Source organism: Euprymna scolopes, chromosome 14 (assembly GCF_053919585.1).
Source record: "Euprymna scolopes isolate OS-2025 chromosome 14, ASM5391958v1, whole genome shotgun sequence".
NCBI classification, from domain to species: Eukaryota; Metazoa; Mollusca; class Cephalopoda; order Sepiida; family Sepiolidae; genus Euprymna; species Euprymna scolopes.
The window spans coordinates 97,146,218-97,161,752 of NC_136495.1; the positions used below are offsets into that span (position 1 = coordinate 97,146,218).

Below are 15,535 nucleotides of genomic sequence, written 5' to 3' on the forward strand. Positions count from 1 at the left end.
AAGTTTTTTGAGTACTATAATTGGAATACCATCAGGGCCAGTTGCTTTACTGGAATCAAGGTTTTTGATTAGTTTGGCAACATCACGTACAGATATACGTATATCACATAGCGTGTTTTCTGATACAAGAGGAAATATTGGGGGTTGGCGGTCTTGGTCGCAAAGGGTAGAATTAGCTGCAAAGTTCTTGACAAAGAGTTTGGCTTTGTCTGATGCTGACGAGATTACCTCAGGTCCATTGATAATAGTTGGGATGGAGCACACGTTTCTGTTCAGGATTCTGTTTGCTATTTGCCAAAACTGGTGGGAACCAAGCCGCTGCTCAGCTACTTTGGACTTAACAGATTGAGCATACAACTCTCTTGCGTTCCTTATTACTTTCTTACAATGGTTGCTGGCAGTCCTGAAAACGGCTTTAGTTTCCATACATCTATTACGTTTGAAGCAGTGGAAAAAGTGATTTCTGTGCGCAATGGCAGCAGCACATTCTGGAGAGAACCATGGCTGGCTGTTAGGTTTTTGCTGAAACGTTTTAGAGGGTATGAAATGGTCAATACCTACAATTAACCATTCAGTTAGGTCTAATACTATAGAGGACACATCCTTTTTAAATATGGAATGCAGAGGTAGATCAGATATAAATGTACGGAAGCTATCCCAGTCAGCCTTAGTGTATCGATATACTGTACGATGAAGAGGTACGTCTGGGGACTTATTACATTTCATTTTTATCTTAATTGATACAACAGAGTGGTCGGAAGATCCAAGAGGCGACAGAACAGAAACTGAACATAGTTCAGGGCAAGTTGTGAGAAAAAGGTCTAGTAGGCTCGCATACTGGCCGTCATTATCGGGCACACGGGTAGGTTCCTGAACAATCTGAGTGAGGTCATAGGCAATGGAGAAATCATGACAGAACCTCCCCTCATCATCGGTCTTGTTTGAGTGGGTCAACCATTCGACGTTGTGAACATTGAAGTCTCCACATACGTGAATGTTAGCTGAAGGATAAGTAGAAAGGACTTGGTCAATTTTCTCAGATATGCTTTGAAAGATAGTAACTCCGCTGTTGTGGGGGCGATAGAGAGTAAATATAAATGCCGTAGTGTGAGCTAAAGCAACCCGGAAGCACATATAGGGTAAGTTAGGATCTTCCCTGGAGATGTCCCTCCCACATGGAAAGCTATCTTTAATATAGGCACATATTCCATGCCCATTCAATCCCAGACTACATTGAATCTCCCTACTAGTGTGTATGTGTGTGTGTATATATATATATATAAAGCAAGTGTTATTAAATAACAAATAATGCTTTTGTTTGATAACTTTTTTAAAAAACTTTTCCATTTAGTAGGTATCCCAAACTAGCCTAGTTTAGGATGTGAAAACTGGTAAATAAAGTTAAATTTCCCGTAATTTCAACTTGCAATATCTTGTTTATTTTTTGGATTATTTTGATAAAGTTTTGATTAAATAAAATTTAATCTTTTTGCTTTATAGATATATAATTCTTTTTCTTGTGTCTTAATAGTTTTTTTTTTCCAGGTTACTTCAAGTTATATCACTAATTTTGGTGAATGCTGCTTTATTTTTTATGTAAAAAAACTATTGGTGTTTTTCAAATTTGGTGCAAGTGATAGTGTGAGTCTCTACGTATAAAAAAATAGTACCATTTTAAAGAAAAAAGGTCACTTATCAATATTGTAAGCTTAAAAGGTTTTTAAGTTGTTTTTCACAAAAAAAAAATCAATATGGTGAGCTTAAAAAAGAGTTTTAAGTTGTTTTTAACTTGAAAACTTCAGTGAGAGAAATATGAAAGAAATTCAATTGAAAAAATTCCAAAAATGGCACCGTCTTGTAGAGAAATATCTCCTCTTTAATAATCTGTTGGTGTCATATTACTACACTCATAAATCAAGGAGCGCCACTAATTAAAGTGAGTGTACCTACACATCGAGATTTACAACTTACTCTCAAGTGACCGAAGTAAGAAGTATCATCACAAAAAACAACTGTCAGCTCAAACTTGTTTCACTATGGATAAGCGAGTTTGTTTTTGTTTATTTAAAAGTTATAGAAATTTATTGTTTAAAATAATATTTTTAGTGTGACAAGCGCGTCAATAAAAGAAATGAAAATTTACAATTTACAAAATAATATCAGTTGTTTATTTTCTATATCTTCTTTCAAACTTTCATAGGTTCTTTGCTTTATCTTCTGTTGGTTGGATAAACTTCAGCATTCTTTGATTATCTTTAAAAAAATTAAACTGGGTACATTTTAAACCAAAAGAACATTTTTAATAGCATGTGACTGTGATGGAAAAAATTTGTTTCATTTAAAAAAAAAAAAAATGTGCCTCATTTTTTTTGTTTACTTATTTAATTCTCTTATGTTCTGTCGGGCATTTTTGATATATCTAACATTTTGTTAAATTATTATTATTTTTTTTTTATTAGACTGTACATTTACATAACTTGAAAAAAAAAATTAACAAAATATAGCTAAGTTTTAAGTTATGTGCAACAAGTCATATGTAAATAAAAAAATTAATTTCACATAAAAATGTGTATTTTTTTTTGTTTGTTCTATCAGGCATTTTTGATAAATTTGAAGATTTTGTTAAATTATTTTTTAATTACACTGTACATTACTTTAAAAATAAGAACTGAAAATATAGTTGAGTTATGTGCACGTGGTGTGTAATTAATTTCACTGTAAAAATCTTTTTTTTTTGTTTATTTAATAATTTTTGAGACAATACTTCTACAGTTTATCACCGAAAATGGAGACACCATTTTTTTTTTGCTGCACCTGTCATTAAAATCCGAGGGAGAAATCAGTATTTTAAACTATGACCGAAGTTAGAAATAAATAACAAAAAAATTAAACTAGATATTAATTACTTTCGGAAAAAAACTATGAAAACAGTAAGTGAAAGAGAACATATATCCGTAATTGTTAAATTGAAAATGTTTCGATTTAATTAATGAAAACGAGAAAGTTTTTCATGAAACATAGATATATATTTATTATTAAAAACAGAAAATGAAAATGACATATTCGTAATTATTTGAATTGGGCAAGAGCCATTTGAAAACCAAAATATTTACTGTATAAAAATTTATCAAAATATAATTGTAAAAACATTTACTGAAAAGTTGGCATAAGAAAATATAATTTTAATAAAACAATTTTATAATGAAAGCAATATTGGATTTTTATAAAATAGTTTGTTTTTTCTTTTTTCGAACAAATAAATAATTTTAATAAAACATTTTTTTTAATTAAAGCAACTTTAAAGGTAAAGAAAAAATTAATTTAAATGAAACCGAAAAATCATTATCTAGTTTAATTTTTTTGTTATTTCTTTCATGCTTCAGTCATAGTTTAAAATACTGATTTCTCCTTTGCATTTTAATGACAGGTGCGCGAAAAAAAATTGGTGTCTGCATTTTCGGCGATAAACCGTAGAAGTACCCTCAAGACCTATATATTCTATCAGGTGTTTTTGATAAACTTGAACTCAGATATCTCAAGGTTGTGTTAGGTGTCAAAATCAACACCAGTGGAAATAAAGTTCAACTGGAAGCTGCTTTCTCTGACTACTCGAGAAGAAATCCAGTTAATTCATTTCCACTTCCAAAGCAACAAAAAAGCCCCTTAATGAATCTGCTGAACATTCAGATAACTCCTGCAGTTGTGATGAAGAACCATCTCAGGATATCTTCAGTTATGAGCATCAAGGACAATGAGTTGCTGTCTACTATGACACCAACTTTTACATTAGCCAAGTCATCCAGCGCTGTAATAAAACTTTTAACGCAAACCAGAACAGATTTTTTTCAATGGCCTTTGTCAGATGACATTGCACATGTAGAGTCAGCATCTTCTTACAGATGGGATTTTGAGGTAATGCCAGTTTCAAGTGATGGTAGGATTTGGAGTGTTCTTGATATATCTACCATAGCAGAAGTCTATAAAAGAATTCTGAGAGAAAATCTATAAGGAAAGGAATTGTAGTTAGACCTCTGCCTATAAAATATCTTATTTATTTACTTGTCTTTTAAGTTGAAAGTTTTTCAGTGCTTGAAAAAAATGACTTGTGACTTTTTATATAACAAATTTCTAAATCTTATTGTTGTCGGTCCTTTTTTAAAGTTTAAATTCACCAAAGTAAAAATATTTCTGTGGCAAAAAGTTTTGTTATTAGAAACAAGGCAAACATTTTTTTTTAATTCCTCACCCAAAAATTAGTAAAGTTGCAAAGTTTTAAGCTTCTACCTCCAATGGTTACATTTTTACATGATGGCTAATTGAGCTACCAAAATAAATTTGGTACTTTTCTTTATGGCTTACAAAAATCTATATGACCACATTAATTTTTTTTAGATATAATGAAAATAAAATTTTGGTTTGGGATAACTACATTTAGTAATTCATTTAAATTCTTTGTTTTCTTGAGATTCATCAAACATCAAACAGGAGTCTTGGTGTTTTTACAACTATATCTTTTGATGTTGAAGTTTTTAACCACTTTTTTGTTTTTTCTTTTTTTTCTGGTTGTTGGACATTTGAGGACATTTTGCATAAAATCCTCCCAGTCTTTTTTTCATTTTACAACAATGGTCTGATGCGAGCAATCTTCTGTTTATTGCTTAGACTTGTTCAAGTATATTTTTTAATCTAGAAAGAAAGTTCTAGATACACGTATTAGCTCTCCCTTTACTTTAAAGCTTACAATCAATCACAGTATGCCATTATTTTCACCTATAAATTTATTTATTTGCAGTTTTATTACAATTTTTTCTAGGTAGTTTCTCGATTTAGATCTGTTGAATGAGGTTTCCTCCCTTTTATTTTCATTATGTTAAACAAATTTGGTCTTTATATAGGTATAATTAAATTTCTATCCCCCTCATTATATATATATATATATATATATATATATATATATATATATATATATACTAGGGTCAATCCAAAAGTAAGGCTTTCTATTTTTTAACCTAAAACATTGAAGAGTTAAAAAAAACGGTACTGGTACCATTAAAATAAGGAACCTTTTGTGCTCCATAATTTATTTTTCTACATAGTCACCACCATTCTCAATGTACTTTTGATGCCTCAGTTGTAAAAGTTCAGAGTGCGCTTTGTCACTCACATTTGAAATCAATGAACTCATGTAACTGTGCTAACATCAATTGCATCAGCTTCATAAACAGATAGCAATGAATATTGATCGGTTCAATATTTTCTGTATGGAGGAATTCAATGACTCATCTGTGCTTCTGACACACATTCATGACAGGGATTGAGTCTCACACTTTTAATATCTGCAGTTGAAATAGAAAACTTTTAGGTTATGAATACATAAGGTTAGTCATCATAACAATGCAATTTACAATCCTCCTCTAACCCATTTGGGTGTAATAAAAAAAAATAGGAGTTATGACTTTTGGAACGCCCTTCATCTATATATACATACACACACATACTTGTGTGAATCAGATGCAAATCTGAATAGTCCAGCTCATTTGAAAAGTCCTGTTTTAGGGTTGAAACAAAGTTATGAGATTGAGTTTGTGTTGTATTCTTTCTTTTAACCATTTGCATTGAGCTCTTGTCATTAGGAATTTTCAAAATCTTATAAAAATCAGTCCTATGGCTCTGAGGTTATTCATATGCACATGCATAAGATATTCACTTTATTCTAGAGACTTTGCTTTTAATGATTTTAAACTGATTCTCTTTTCAGACCACAATTCTTGCCTCCTTTTGGGTGTACCGTCCAACAATTCATATGAACAAGATTCTGATATGATGTTTACGATGGAGGAAATACAGGAAAGCCCAATTATACCAAGAATGACTTCACAAGGTTAAACAGTTTTCTTATTATCTCGTTACCATAACAGAACTGACTGATAAATTCATAACTTTTTAAAAAAATTTAATGTGAAAACAATTTATTCCATGACCAAATTGATTGTTATGTTACTGTGCTAAGATATTCATGGTATTTATAAAAGCAGTTTATCCCTCAAAATATGAGGCACAAATAAATGGAATAAGAAAATATTAAATACATTCATCGCACTAAAAAAGACACATTTAGTTCAAAAGTTGACTGAAAATTTGGATTTAATAAAAAAAAGAAAGTATTACATTTAACTTTTTAAAAACTTTTATTCACTCCAAAGCAAATGGTCATTGAGACGTAAAGAGCTACCGTGATTAGGAGACAGATTGAAGGAGGGGGGAGGGCTATCCTAAGTGGGAGTTTGTCAGCAAGATGTTTTTTACATTACATTTAAATTTCTGCATGTTGGTTCGGTCAAGGAAACGTAGCAGGAAGAGAATTCTAAAGGATGGCGGTTTGAAGAAAGAAGCTATCAGAGTAAAAAGTTATTCCCAATACTTAGTAATAGTATTCTTCTTCTTCGAAGAAAATAAATTTTAAGTGATGGGTTTTACTAAATATGTACAACTAAAAATGATGTTCGATCATTGTATGACTAATTGCTGCTGCTGCTGATGATTAAAGCAACTTTGACACAGGTGATCGACTGCGTCCATCAGTGTAAAATATCGTAAAACAATCTTGTAATAAACAATAAAACAAATTTACTTAGAAGTTTCGAGAGGTTATTTTTGGCAAATATCTTTTCAAGTCTATAACTTCAAAGAAAACTCCCGATTTTTATTAAATATTCCCTCTTACATGAGCGAGCTAAGTCCGTCAGTGCAAAAAATGTTATTAAAATAAATAATAAAATGACTACAGTCAGGATTATTTTGGGCAAATTCTTAAAGATTGAAATTTTGTTTTGTTTTTTTATTTTAACCCAGTGTACTACTTTTTTTTTTATCTTTGTAAATTAAATAAATGAGTTTATTTCTTTGTTATTGAAATAAAAACAAAACGAATTTAATCAGTCACAACTTGCAGGCAAGAGGGTTTTTTTGTTTTTTTTCCAAATTAAATTTTACAAGTGACCTTTTTTAAAATTTGACTTTTATAACACAATAGCAACGTAACACAATAAAATCTTTTTAAAAAGTAGAATAAATCCCTGAAGGCTGAAGCAACATTTCCAATCCTGTGTGCTTCTTTTGGGGGAACTAGTTTTCCCCACATTTAAAACATTAGTGTCTAACTACTCTCATAGAGAGGTAAGTAAATAACTTTTTTTTATTTTTTTATTTCATTTTTTTTAATAATTTTGCATAAAGTTCTTTATGATAACATGACTGATTTATTTCTAAAAAAAAAAAAGTCAATATGTGCTGCTTTTCCAACCTGCAAAGTGTGTTTATTCAAAAAGCTGTTCACAACATGGGAAGATTAAAAATAAGAAAATGCCTTTTGGAATTACCCCCCCCCCACCTCTCCATGTTAAGAACGGCTTTCAGAATAAACACCTTTGCAGGTTGGAAAGGCAGCACACATTGACCAAAAATAAAAAGAATTTTAATCCCAAAGATTTATAAAATATTTTATTTTACTTGGGTAACTGTTTTTATTTATTCTTTCTTTTTTTATGTTGAAAAACAAAAAGTTTCTTTAGTTACTTACAAGGTTGATAAAAGGAAAATTCTCCTTTTAAAAACTAACAATAATTACTAGTAGTAAAGTCAATCATACTTATTAAAAAAAAACAAACTAAAAACAAACAAATTAAGCAGCAACAGCATAACTGGTCAAGATTGAGACCGAAGATGAATGTAGCTAGTTATAGAGATGCAGTATCTGCATTTGAGAATATTTTATTTTTAAAAGTAAAGAATTTCAATCATTTTAAAAGTTTTTCAGAAAATGTAATCATCATTATCAGTTTAACATTCATTTTACATGCTGGCATATGTTAATTGATTTACAAACTAATCTATCTCTGGCCAGATCTTTATTTATCCTTCTTTCTCTTGAATACATCCTTATCATTTACTTCCATGTTTTCCTTGAATTTCCCCTAACAACTGACCCTGCTACTTCAACTGTCTAACTGAAGTACACTTATCCATTATTACAATGTGACCTAACCAACAAAATTTTTTGTCCTGTACCACATCTCCTTATATTGTCCAGATTTATTCTTCTTCAGGCTTAAGTAATATAGCCATCATACAGTACTGTTTCGCAGTATCACAGCTCATCAGTGTGGTTAGACAGGCAACTACCTTAAGCCAGGATCGAAACCCAACCGCCCAAACAACAGTCAAGACTTCTCACCATTACGCTATATGGCTGTTAGTGAAGTTCAATTAAATATTTATGATATCGTTTGATCATTACATTAATTGAATGAAATTGTTTACGAACATAACTTCGTTTTTAAAAAAAGTCTAGGTGCTTCTATGTTATAATAATGAAAAAATATTGAATTTCAAATAAAACAAACAGTATCCACGTAATTATCATGTCATAAAGAGTAACATATTAAAAAAATTACAGAAAACAATAAAGTAGTAAAATAATTACTCATTACATAGTTCAGATAAAGGTAAAAACAGTTCCGATAAGATTACATGCTGGGTCGGACATATTGGGTCACATGACGTAAGAAAAAGGAAAATAACTCAGTTAAAACAAAAATGTGTAGCAGACAGAATTTATTCAGAAAACAAAAATAAACATAACATCTACATAATTTGTGAATTAAAAAAAAAAAAACTTTATTTAACTGTTTGAATTGTTAATTATTTTTTTATAAAAAAATAACTGATTGAATTTGTAAGAAATTGAAAACTTAATTTCCTCACCTGTTAACTCTCCAAATTTGTAGATTTTGAAACCAAATCACTAGATTTTACAAATGTCTTTTTTCATGAATAATTATTTTTCTACCTTATCGTTTTCCATAATTCTTGGATATGTTAATATTTACGACATGACAATTACATAGGTACCATTTGTTTTATTTGAAATTCAATATTTTCCATTGTTATAATATATAAGCATCATTTATTTTGACATTTTAAAATTGTATGAGTTGTTACATGAATGTTTTTGTTCACATTTATAAAGTTAACAAATCATTTCATTTTTTTTTCTTTTCTTTTGTCCTTTTTAGCTCCCAAATCCTACAAACTTGAAAATAGTGTGAAATATCATGTAAGTAGTGTTTTGTAAGCTTATTTCTTATTTCATTTGTCAGAGGATAAATTAATTACATATTATATGAATTTCTAGCAAAGGAGCAGGATAGTGGAGGGGTTCGCTGATTAGATTGAGCTTAAGGCTTACACAAACAAGTAAATCTGATTCTGGTTTTAGGAAAGCTATGAACCCACAATTTCCTATCAGCTGTTGATAAACTAACATTGTTTCGAATTACTTTCATAAATTGAATCATTTTCAGTATGTAATTATATTTTAGTATCAAATCCACAAAAGGTTGATATGCAGTTAAACAAAGAAACTAAGCCAAATTTAATTTAATGATTTTCTTTTTTTTTATCCTGTTATTAGATCTCTACATGTTCAGGATTTTTTTTTACTATTTTTTCTTTGCATCTCTTTAAAGCATGTGGTCATGCACCAGTTTCCCATTTCTTTTTCGCAATATCATTGAACTTTACAAGATCTTTCAAACTGAACCAGTTTTATAGTAGAAGGTAGACAAGGCAATGCTGCATCATATTGAACTCCTCCCCACATTCACAGATAGTTGGGTTTGTTTTGTAGCCTCATCATGTAGCTGTAGCAGTTTTTGATTGCCCCCATTCCAGTTGGCAGCCTTCCATTAGACCCATGCCTCTGAGTCAGTAGGGGGAGGGGATTCCAATGTCACTAAGAAGGGAGAGTCATTTTCTAGCTCTCTGATCCACAGCTGCAGTCTGGTCTCTTCCTGAGATATTGTTAGGAGCTGGATATTTTTTTACTATTTATTAAAAATACTGGTTTAATCTTCATTAATACTCTGGTTGATTCTGGAAGTACCATTGATGATCTTGTCTTTATTCCTTTCAGTAATTTGACTTTAATGTCACTCAACTTTTAAATCTGCCCATTTCCAGACGTTCTCCCATCTTTGATTGAAACTGGCACTTAAAATGTTGTCATGGATTTTTTTTTTGTTATTAACTTTAGATTATACTAAAGTAACCTATTCCTATTAAAACTTCCTTCTCTCCTAACTCAATCCCCTCTGTCTCCTCTGCCCAGCCCATTCCTTTCTAGATGGACATTCATACATACATACACACAGATAACAGCGAATATAACCCAGTTGATTGCCAAAGGAAGAATAATTTTTCTAAATCTTAGATATTATCCAGAACAATGTCAAACAAGAATATATACCAACCTTGTGGGTGTTTGTTTTGTAATTGTTTTTATTTTAGCTAGACCATATAAACACATATACACATACAGACTTTATATGATAGATTAAATAAAAATCAAAAAAACCTGTAAATCAAATAAAAAAAAAAACTTATTCGTCTTGATATTTTGTTTGGTTTTCATGTTTTTTCTTATGACAACTTTATTTTTCATTTTTCTTTTTTTTTTTTAAGAATACCCCTCGACAAAGGCTTGGAGTGGAGTTGATCCCCATGTCATATGTCCCAGGTGGGAAAATCGATCATTACCTTGGGAGTTATAACTTCTTCTTTATCAGAGAAAGTACTTCTGTCAGAGAGGTAAGCATTTCTTCTTTTGTTTTAGATATCAAAATGTGGACACTTCTTTAGTCTATGAAAGATTTGTTTTTAAATTACCATTAAGAAATCATGGAATGAAACAATTTTTGGTTCTTCTTCATTATAATAACAGAATTCCAAAATCAAAATATTGAATTTCAAGTAAAACCAAACGTATCTACTTAATTGTCATGTTGCAATGAAAATGTCCCCAAATTATGAAAAATGATAGGTAGAAAATTTATTAATAAAAACAGTTTTCAAAGACAATTAGTAAAAATAAAGTTTTGCTGAATTGGCCAAAGATTTTCAGTTTTTAGAAAATATTTACCTCCCTTGTTATGAGTCAAACTGTCAATTTTCTTCTTTTGCAAAACTTAATTTTAACTAATTGTCTTCGAAAACTATTTTCATTAATAATTAATGTTCTACCTTGTAGTTTTTCATTATTTTTGGATATATTAATTACTGTGACATTACAATTAAATAGATACTATTAGTTTTACTTGAAATTCAATATTTCTATTATCAAATTTCACTGTTAATGAAGAAGAACCCAATTTTTTTATTTAATACTAACAGGAAAACCTGATGTTGGTCAGGGTTGTATACTATGTACTTTTTCACTATACTCCTAACGCCATATTACTTTCTTTGTTTTTACTGCCCCTGCTTCCTGTTTCACAATGACAAAAGAACTTAAATGTTAGAAAACTCTCTGAATTAGTGTCTTACACACCACATGGTTTAAGTTTCATAAAAATTGGATTTACATATTTGAAGTTTTAAGTAGGTTCTGTCCCTATGGGTCTGATAGGAGTGAGAAGATTACATAATTATTCAGCATATAGAGGATAATATAGAGATTCAAAACCACTTTTTATACATAGCATATAAATTACATCAAAATAGGTTACATTTGAAGTTGTAAAGGAGATCGGAGGACTCTAAATGATTCAAGATCACTTCCGGTATCTTCCTCAGAAAATGTTATACATATTTAAATTGATAAAAATAGAATATATTTGAAGTTTTTAGAAGATTATAACCTCATAACCATCTTATGGGTGCACTTAGAGATTTGAGAATATTTCCATTGTTTTCCCTGGTAAATTTTACATAAGAATACGCTTTCATATTTTAGGTAGATTCTCTAATGTTTCTTTCTATGGAGAATGCACAAACATTACATACATATACAGACATAGAAGATTTTCTTTGCTGTTATGATTCCAACTGATCATATTTAATATATATAAAAAGAAAAATATATATATAAAAATCTATATAAAAAGACAGAAGTTGTCTGTTTATCTACTTTGCATGCTTTCTTCTTCTAATGGCAGGTTTAAAACTGATGCCAATTAACAATCATTGTATCCCGAGGATTATTTATAGAAACAAATAAAATTTGGACTATTGTGCTCTTCACTGTAACATCAGTTCAATTTTTTAATTTAAACATTGAGCACTGATTTTAGAACGAATCCAGAGTGAACAGTACACATTAATGCATTGATTGCTCAAATTAAAATTTATAAATTTACTTCAGTTCAATTTCATAGTGAAATAAGTTCAAGTAAAAAAAAGAAAAAAGCTGAACAAAAACAAAAAGTACCCAACATCTCTATTTCGGGTACATGTTTTAGCCTGTAGGTAATAAAATCATATTTAATGTGATTTTACAAAACCTTAATTTATTGTAATATACATATGCATGCATAATTACTCGCACATGAAAATATCATATGTCTTTACAAAGCCCTAATTCGCTCATGGATGGAGCACTGTTGCCACATCTAGGCTGGTATGAGTACCACTAGTCTCTCACTCTTGGCCAAAAATCCAACCCTTATCTCACCACTGCAATGTTGCATGCTTGTTTTATAGATACTTTAATGGAATCTGCTCTGATGATCTCGTAGCATTTGTACCCCTTCATACTCTTGACTAACCTGGCAAGCAGCAAAACTCACCCGTTCACTGTTGAGGTCATTAGATGTTGGAAAGTCTTCAACTTTAATGTATTTTGTAATTCAGTTCTTGTATTTTGACTGTACTAATATGCAGATTAAGATTAAATATAATGTAAACAGACATCCTTCTGCTCAACTTCCCACAGTCTCCTGTTAGACACAATCCCTTATGTTCCAAGTGACAATATGTCTTGTTTGCAATAAAAAAGAGTAAAAACGATTTTAAAAAATGTTGAATTTTATATGCTTCATTCTTTTAAATGAGATTTAAAAAAAAAAAAAAATGTTCTTTTCATTCGGCTTCTGATCAATAAATTTTATTTTCTTTTTTATTCTTAAAATCTTAAAATTATTTGAAAGATTTTTGGGGTGCTGTGAAAATACAATACAAACAAATCAGTTGGTAGTTCTAATTGGTAAAGACTGAGAGAAACACACAGTGAATCAACCAATAAAATTTATTGTGATAAAAGTACAAGTATCAAAGGTTCATACACTAAACACTATGAGAGTCGAGTGTTGGAATATCTGTACATCTATTTGTTGTCTTTCTGTAGTAAGTTCAAATTAGTAGTTTACTGTATTGGAGGGGTGACAGGTTCTTCCATTACAACATGGCGAAAGAAAGTGAATGAAATTTATTGATCTAATAACCCCGAAAATAAGTAAATGCTGACTTTCTTCAAAGTAATAACTTATACAAGTCTAATTTTTTTTTTTTTTTTTTTTTTTTTTAATGGTGTCTATGTTGTCTTTCTAGATGGGAGGTCCTTGTGGCTTTATGCAAAGTTTTGTATCCGAAGTCAAAGCCATTGTCCGTGCCCATGTTGGATCACTGGGCGGCAATGCCATGGTTGCCTACAAAATGAATGAATGTATTCTTCTCAACAATCCACATAAAAACCAGGTATGTCTATGATTTATTATCACCTTTTGTTAACTCTTTATTTTATTTTTAAAATAAAGATCTTCTTATGGAATTTTAATGTCTGTTTCTGTTTGTCTTTTTACGAGGACAGATTTATTCACAGTCAGTGGTTGGTTAATGCAGGGAAGGAAGGTTTCCAGCTCCTTAATTCTGGATTAGAAGAAAAAAAAAATTTCTCCAAGAATTTGTGGTTCTTGTCCATAATTCCCTCTATATTCAAAACAAAAATTAAGAAAAATCTGTATGATGTACGTACTCGTAACAAAAAGAAAATATCATATTGCAAATATCACGTAAATTGATCCAGTGATGTGGATGAAGTTGGAGGATTCAACATTCCTATCCCGTCACAGTTAATCGAACGAAGGCCAGAGAAATAATTGTCTGAAACGTTGTAGAAAAAAAAAAAAAAACAACTAGAAGATGAGGATAATAGTCAATATAATTAAATAAAAAATTATGCAATTTACTCATATAATAGGCGAAATAATGAAATAAAAAATTATACAATTTACTCATATAATAGTCGAAATAATTAAATAAAAAATTATATAATTTACTCATATAATAGTCGAAATAATTAAATAAAAAATTATACAATTTACTAATATAATAGTGCAAATAATTAAATGAAAAATTATACGATTTACTCATATAATAGTCGAAATAATTAAATAAAAAATTATACAATTTACTCATATAATAGTCGAAATAATTAAATAAAAAATTATACAATTTACTCATATAATAGTCGAAATAATTAAATAAAAAATTATACAGTTTACTCATATAATAGTCGAAATAATTAAATAAAAAATTATACAGTTTACTCATATAATAGTCGAAATAATTAAATAAAAAATTATACAATTTACTCATATAATAGTGCAAATAATTAAATAAAAAATTATACAATTTACTCATATAATAGTCGAAATAATTAAATAAAAAATTATACAATTTACTCATATAATAGTGCAAATAATTAAATGAAAAAGTATACAATTTACTCATATAATAGTCGAAATAATTAAAAAATTATATAATTTACTCATATAATAGTCGAAATAATTAAATAAAAAATTATATAATTTACTCATATAATAGTGCAAATAATTAAATTAAAATTATACAATTTACTCATATAATAGTCGAAATAATTAAATAAAAAATTATACAGTTTACTCATATAATAGTCGAAATAATTAAATAAAAAATTATACAGTTTACTCATATAATAGTCGAAATAATTAAATAAAAAATTATACAGTTTACTCATATAATAGTCGAAATAATTAAATAAAAAATTATACAATTTACTCATATAATAGTGCAAATAATTAAATAAAAAATTATACAGTTTACTCATATAATAGTCGAAATAATGAAATAAAAAATTATACAATTTACTCATATAATAGTCGAAATAATTAAATAAAAAATTATACAGTTTACTCATATAATAGTCGAAATAATTAAATAAAAAATTATACAATTTACTCGTATAATAGTACAAATAATTAAATAAAAAATTATACAGTTTACTCATATAATAGTCGAAATAATTAAATAAAAAATTATACAATTTACTCATATAATAGTCGAAATAATTAAATAAAAAATTATACAATTTACTCATATAATAGTCGAAATAATTAAATAAAAAATTATACAATTTACTCATATAATAGTCGAAATAATTAAATAAAAAATTATATAATTTACTCATATAATAGTGCAAATAATTAAATAAAAAATAATACAATTTACTCATATAATAGTCGAAATAATTAAATAAAAAATTATACAATTTACTCATATAATAGTCGAAATAATTAAATAAAAAATTATACAATTTACTCATATAATAGTCGAAATAATTAAATAAAAAATTATACAGTTTACTCATGATAGTCGAAATAATTAAATAAAAAATTATACAATTTACTCATATAATAGTGCAAATAATTAAATGAAAAATTAT

The 15,535-nt window shown here is 28.7% G+C and overlaps 1 protein-coding gene across 6 annotated transcripts in view; it reads left to right on the forward strand.

Annotated features, from left to right (window-relative positions):
- Positions 1 to 15,535, forward strand: part of LOC145293181 (C2 domain-containing protein 5-like) — a 186,975-nt gene that overhangs the window by 156,593 nt on the left and 14,847 nt on the right. For all 6 annotated transcript variants that reach the window (XM_080139658.1, XM_080139660.1, XM_080139657.1 and 3 more), the window contains 4 exons: positions 5,759 to 5,881; positions 9,075 to 9,115; positions 10,522 to 10,647; positions 13,384 to 13,530. In XM_080139658.1, coding sequence (XP_079995784.1) covers positions 5,759 to 5,881; positions 9,075 to 9,115; positions 10,522 to 10,647; positions 13,384 to 13,530 — 437 coding nt within the window. The remainder of the gene's footprint in view (positions 1 to 5,758; positions 5,882 to 9,074; positions 9,116 to 10,521; positions 10,648 to 13,383; positions 13,531 to 15,535) is intronic.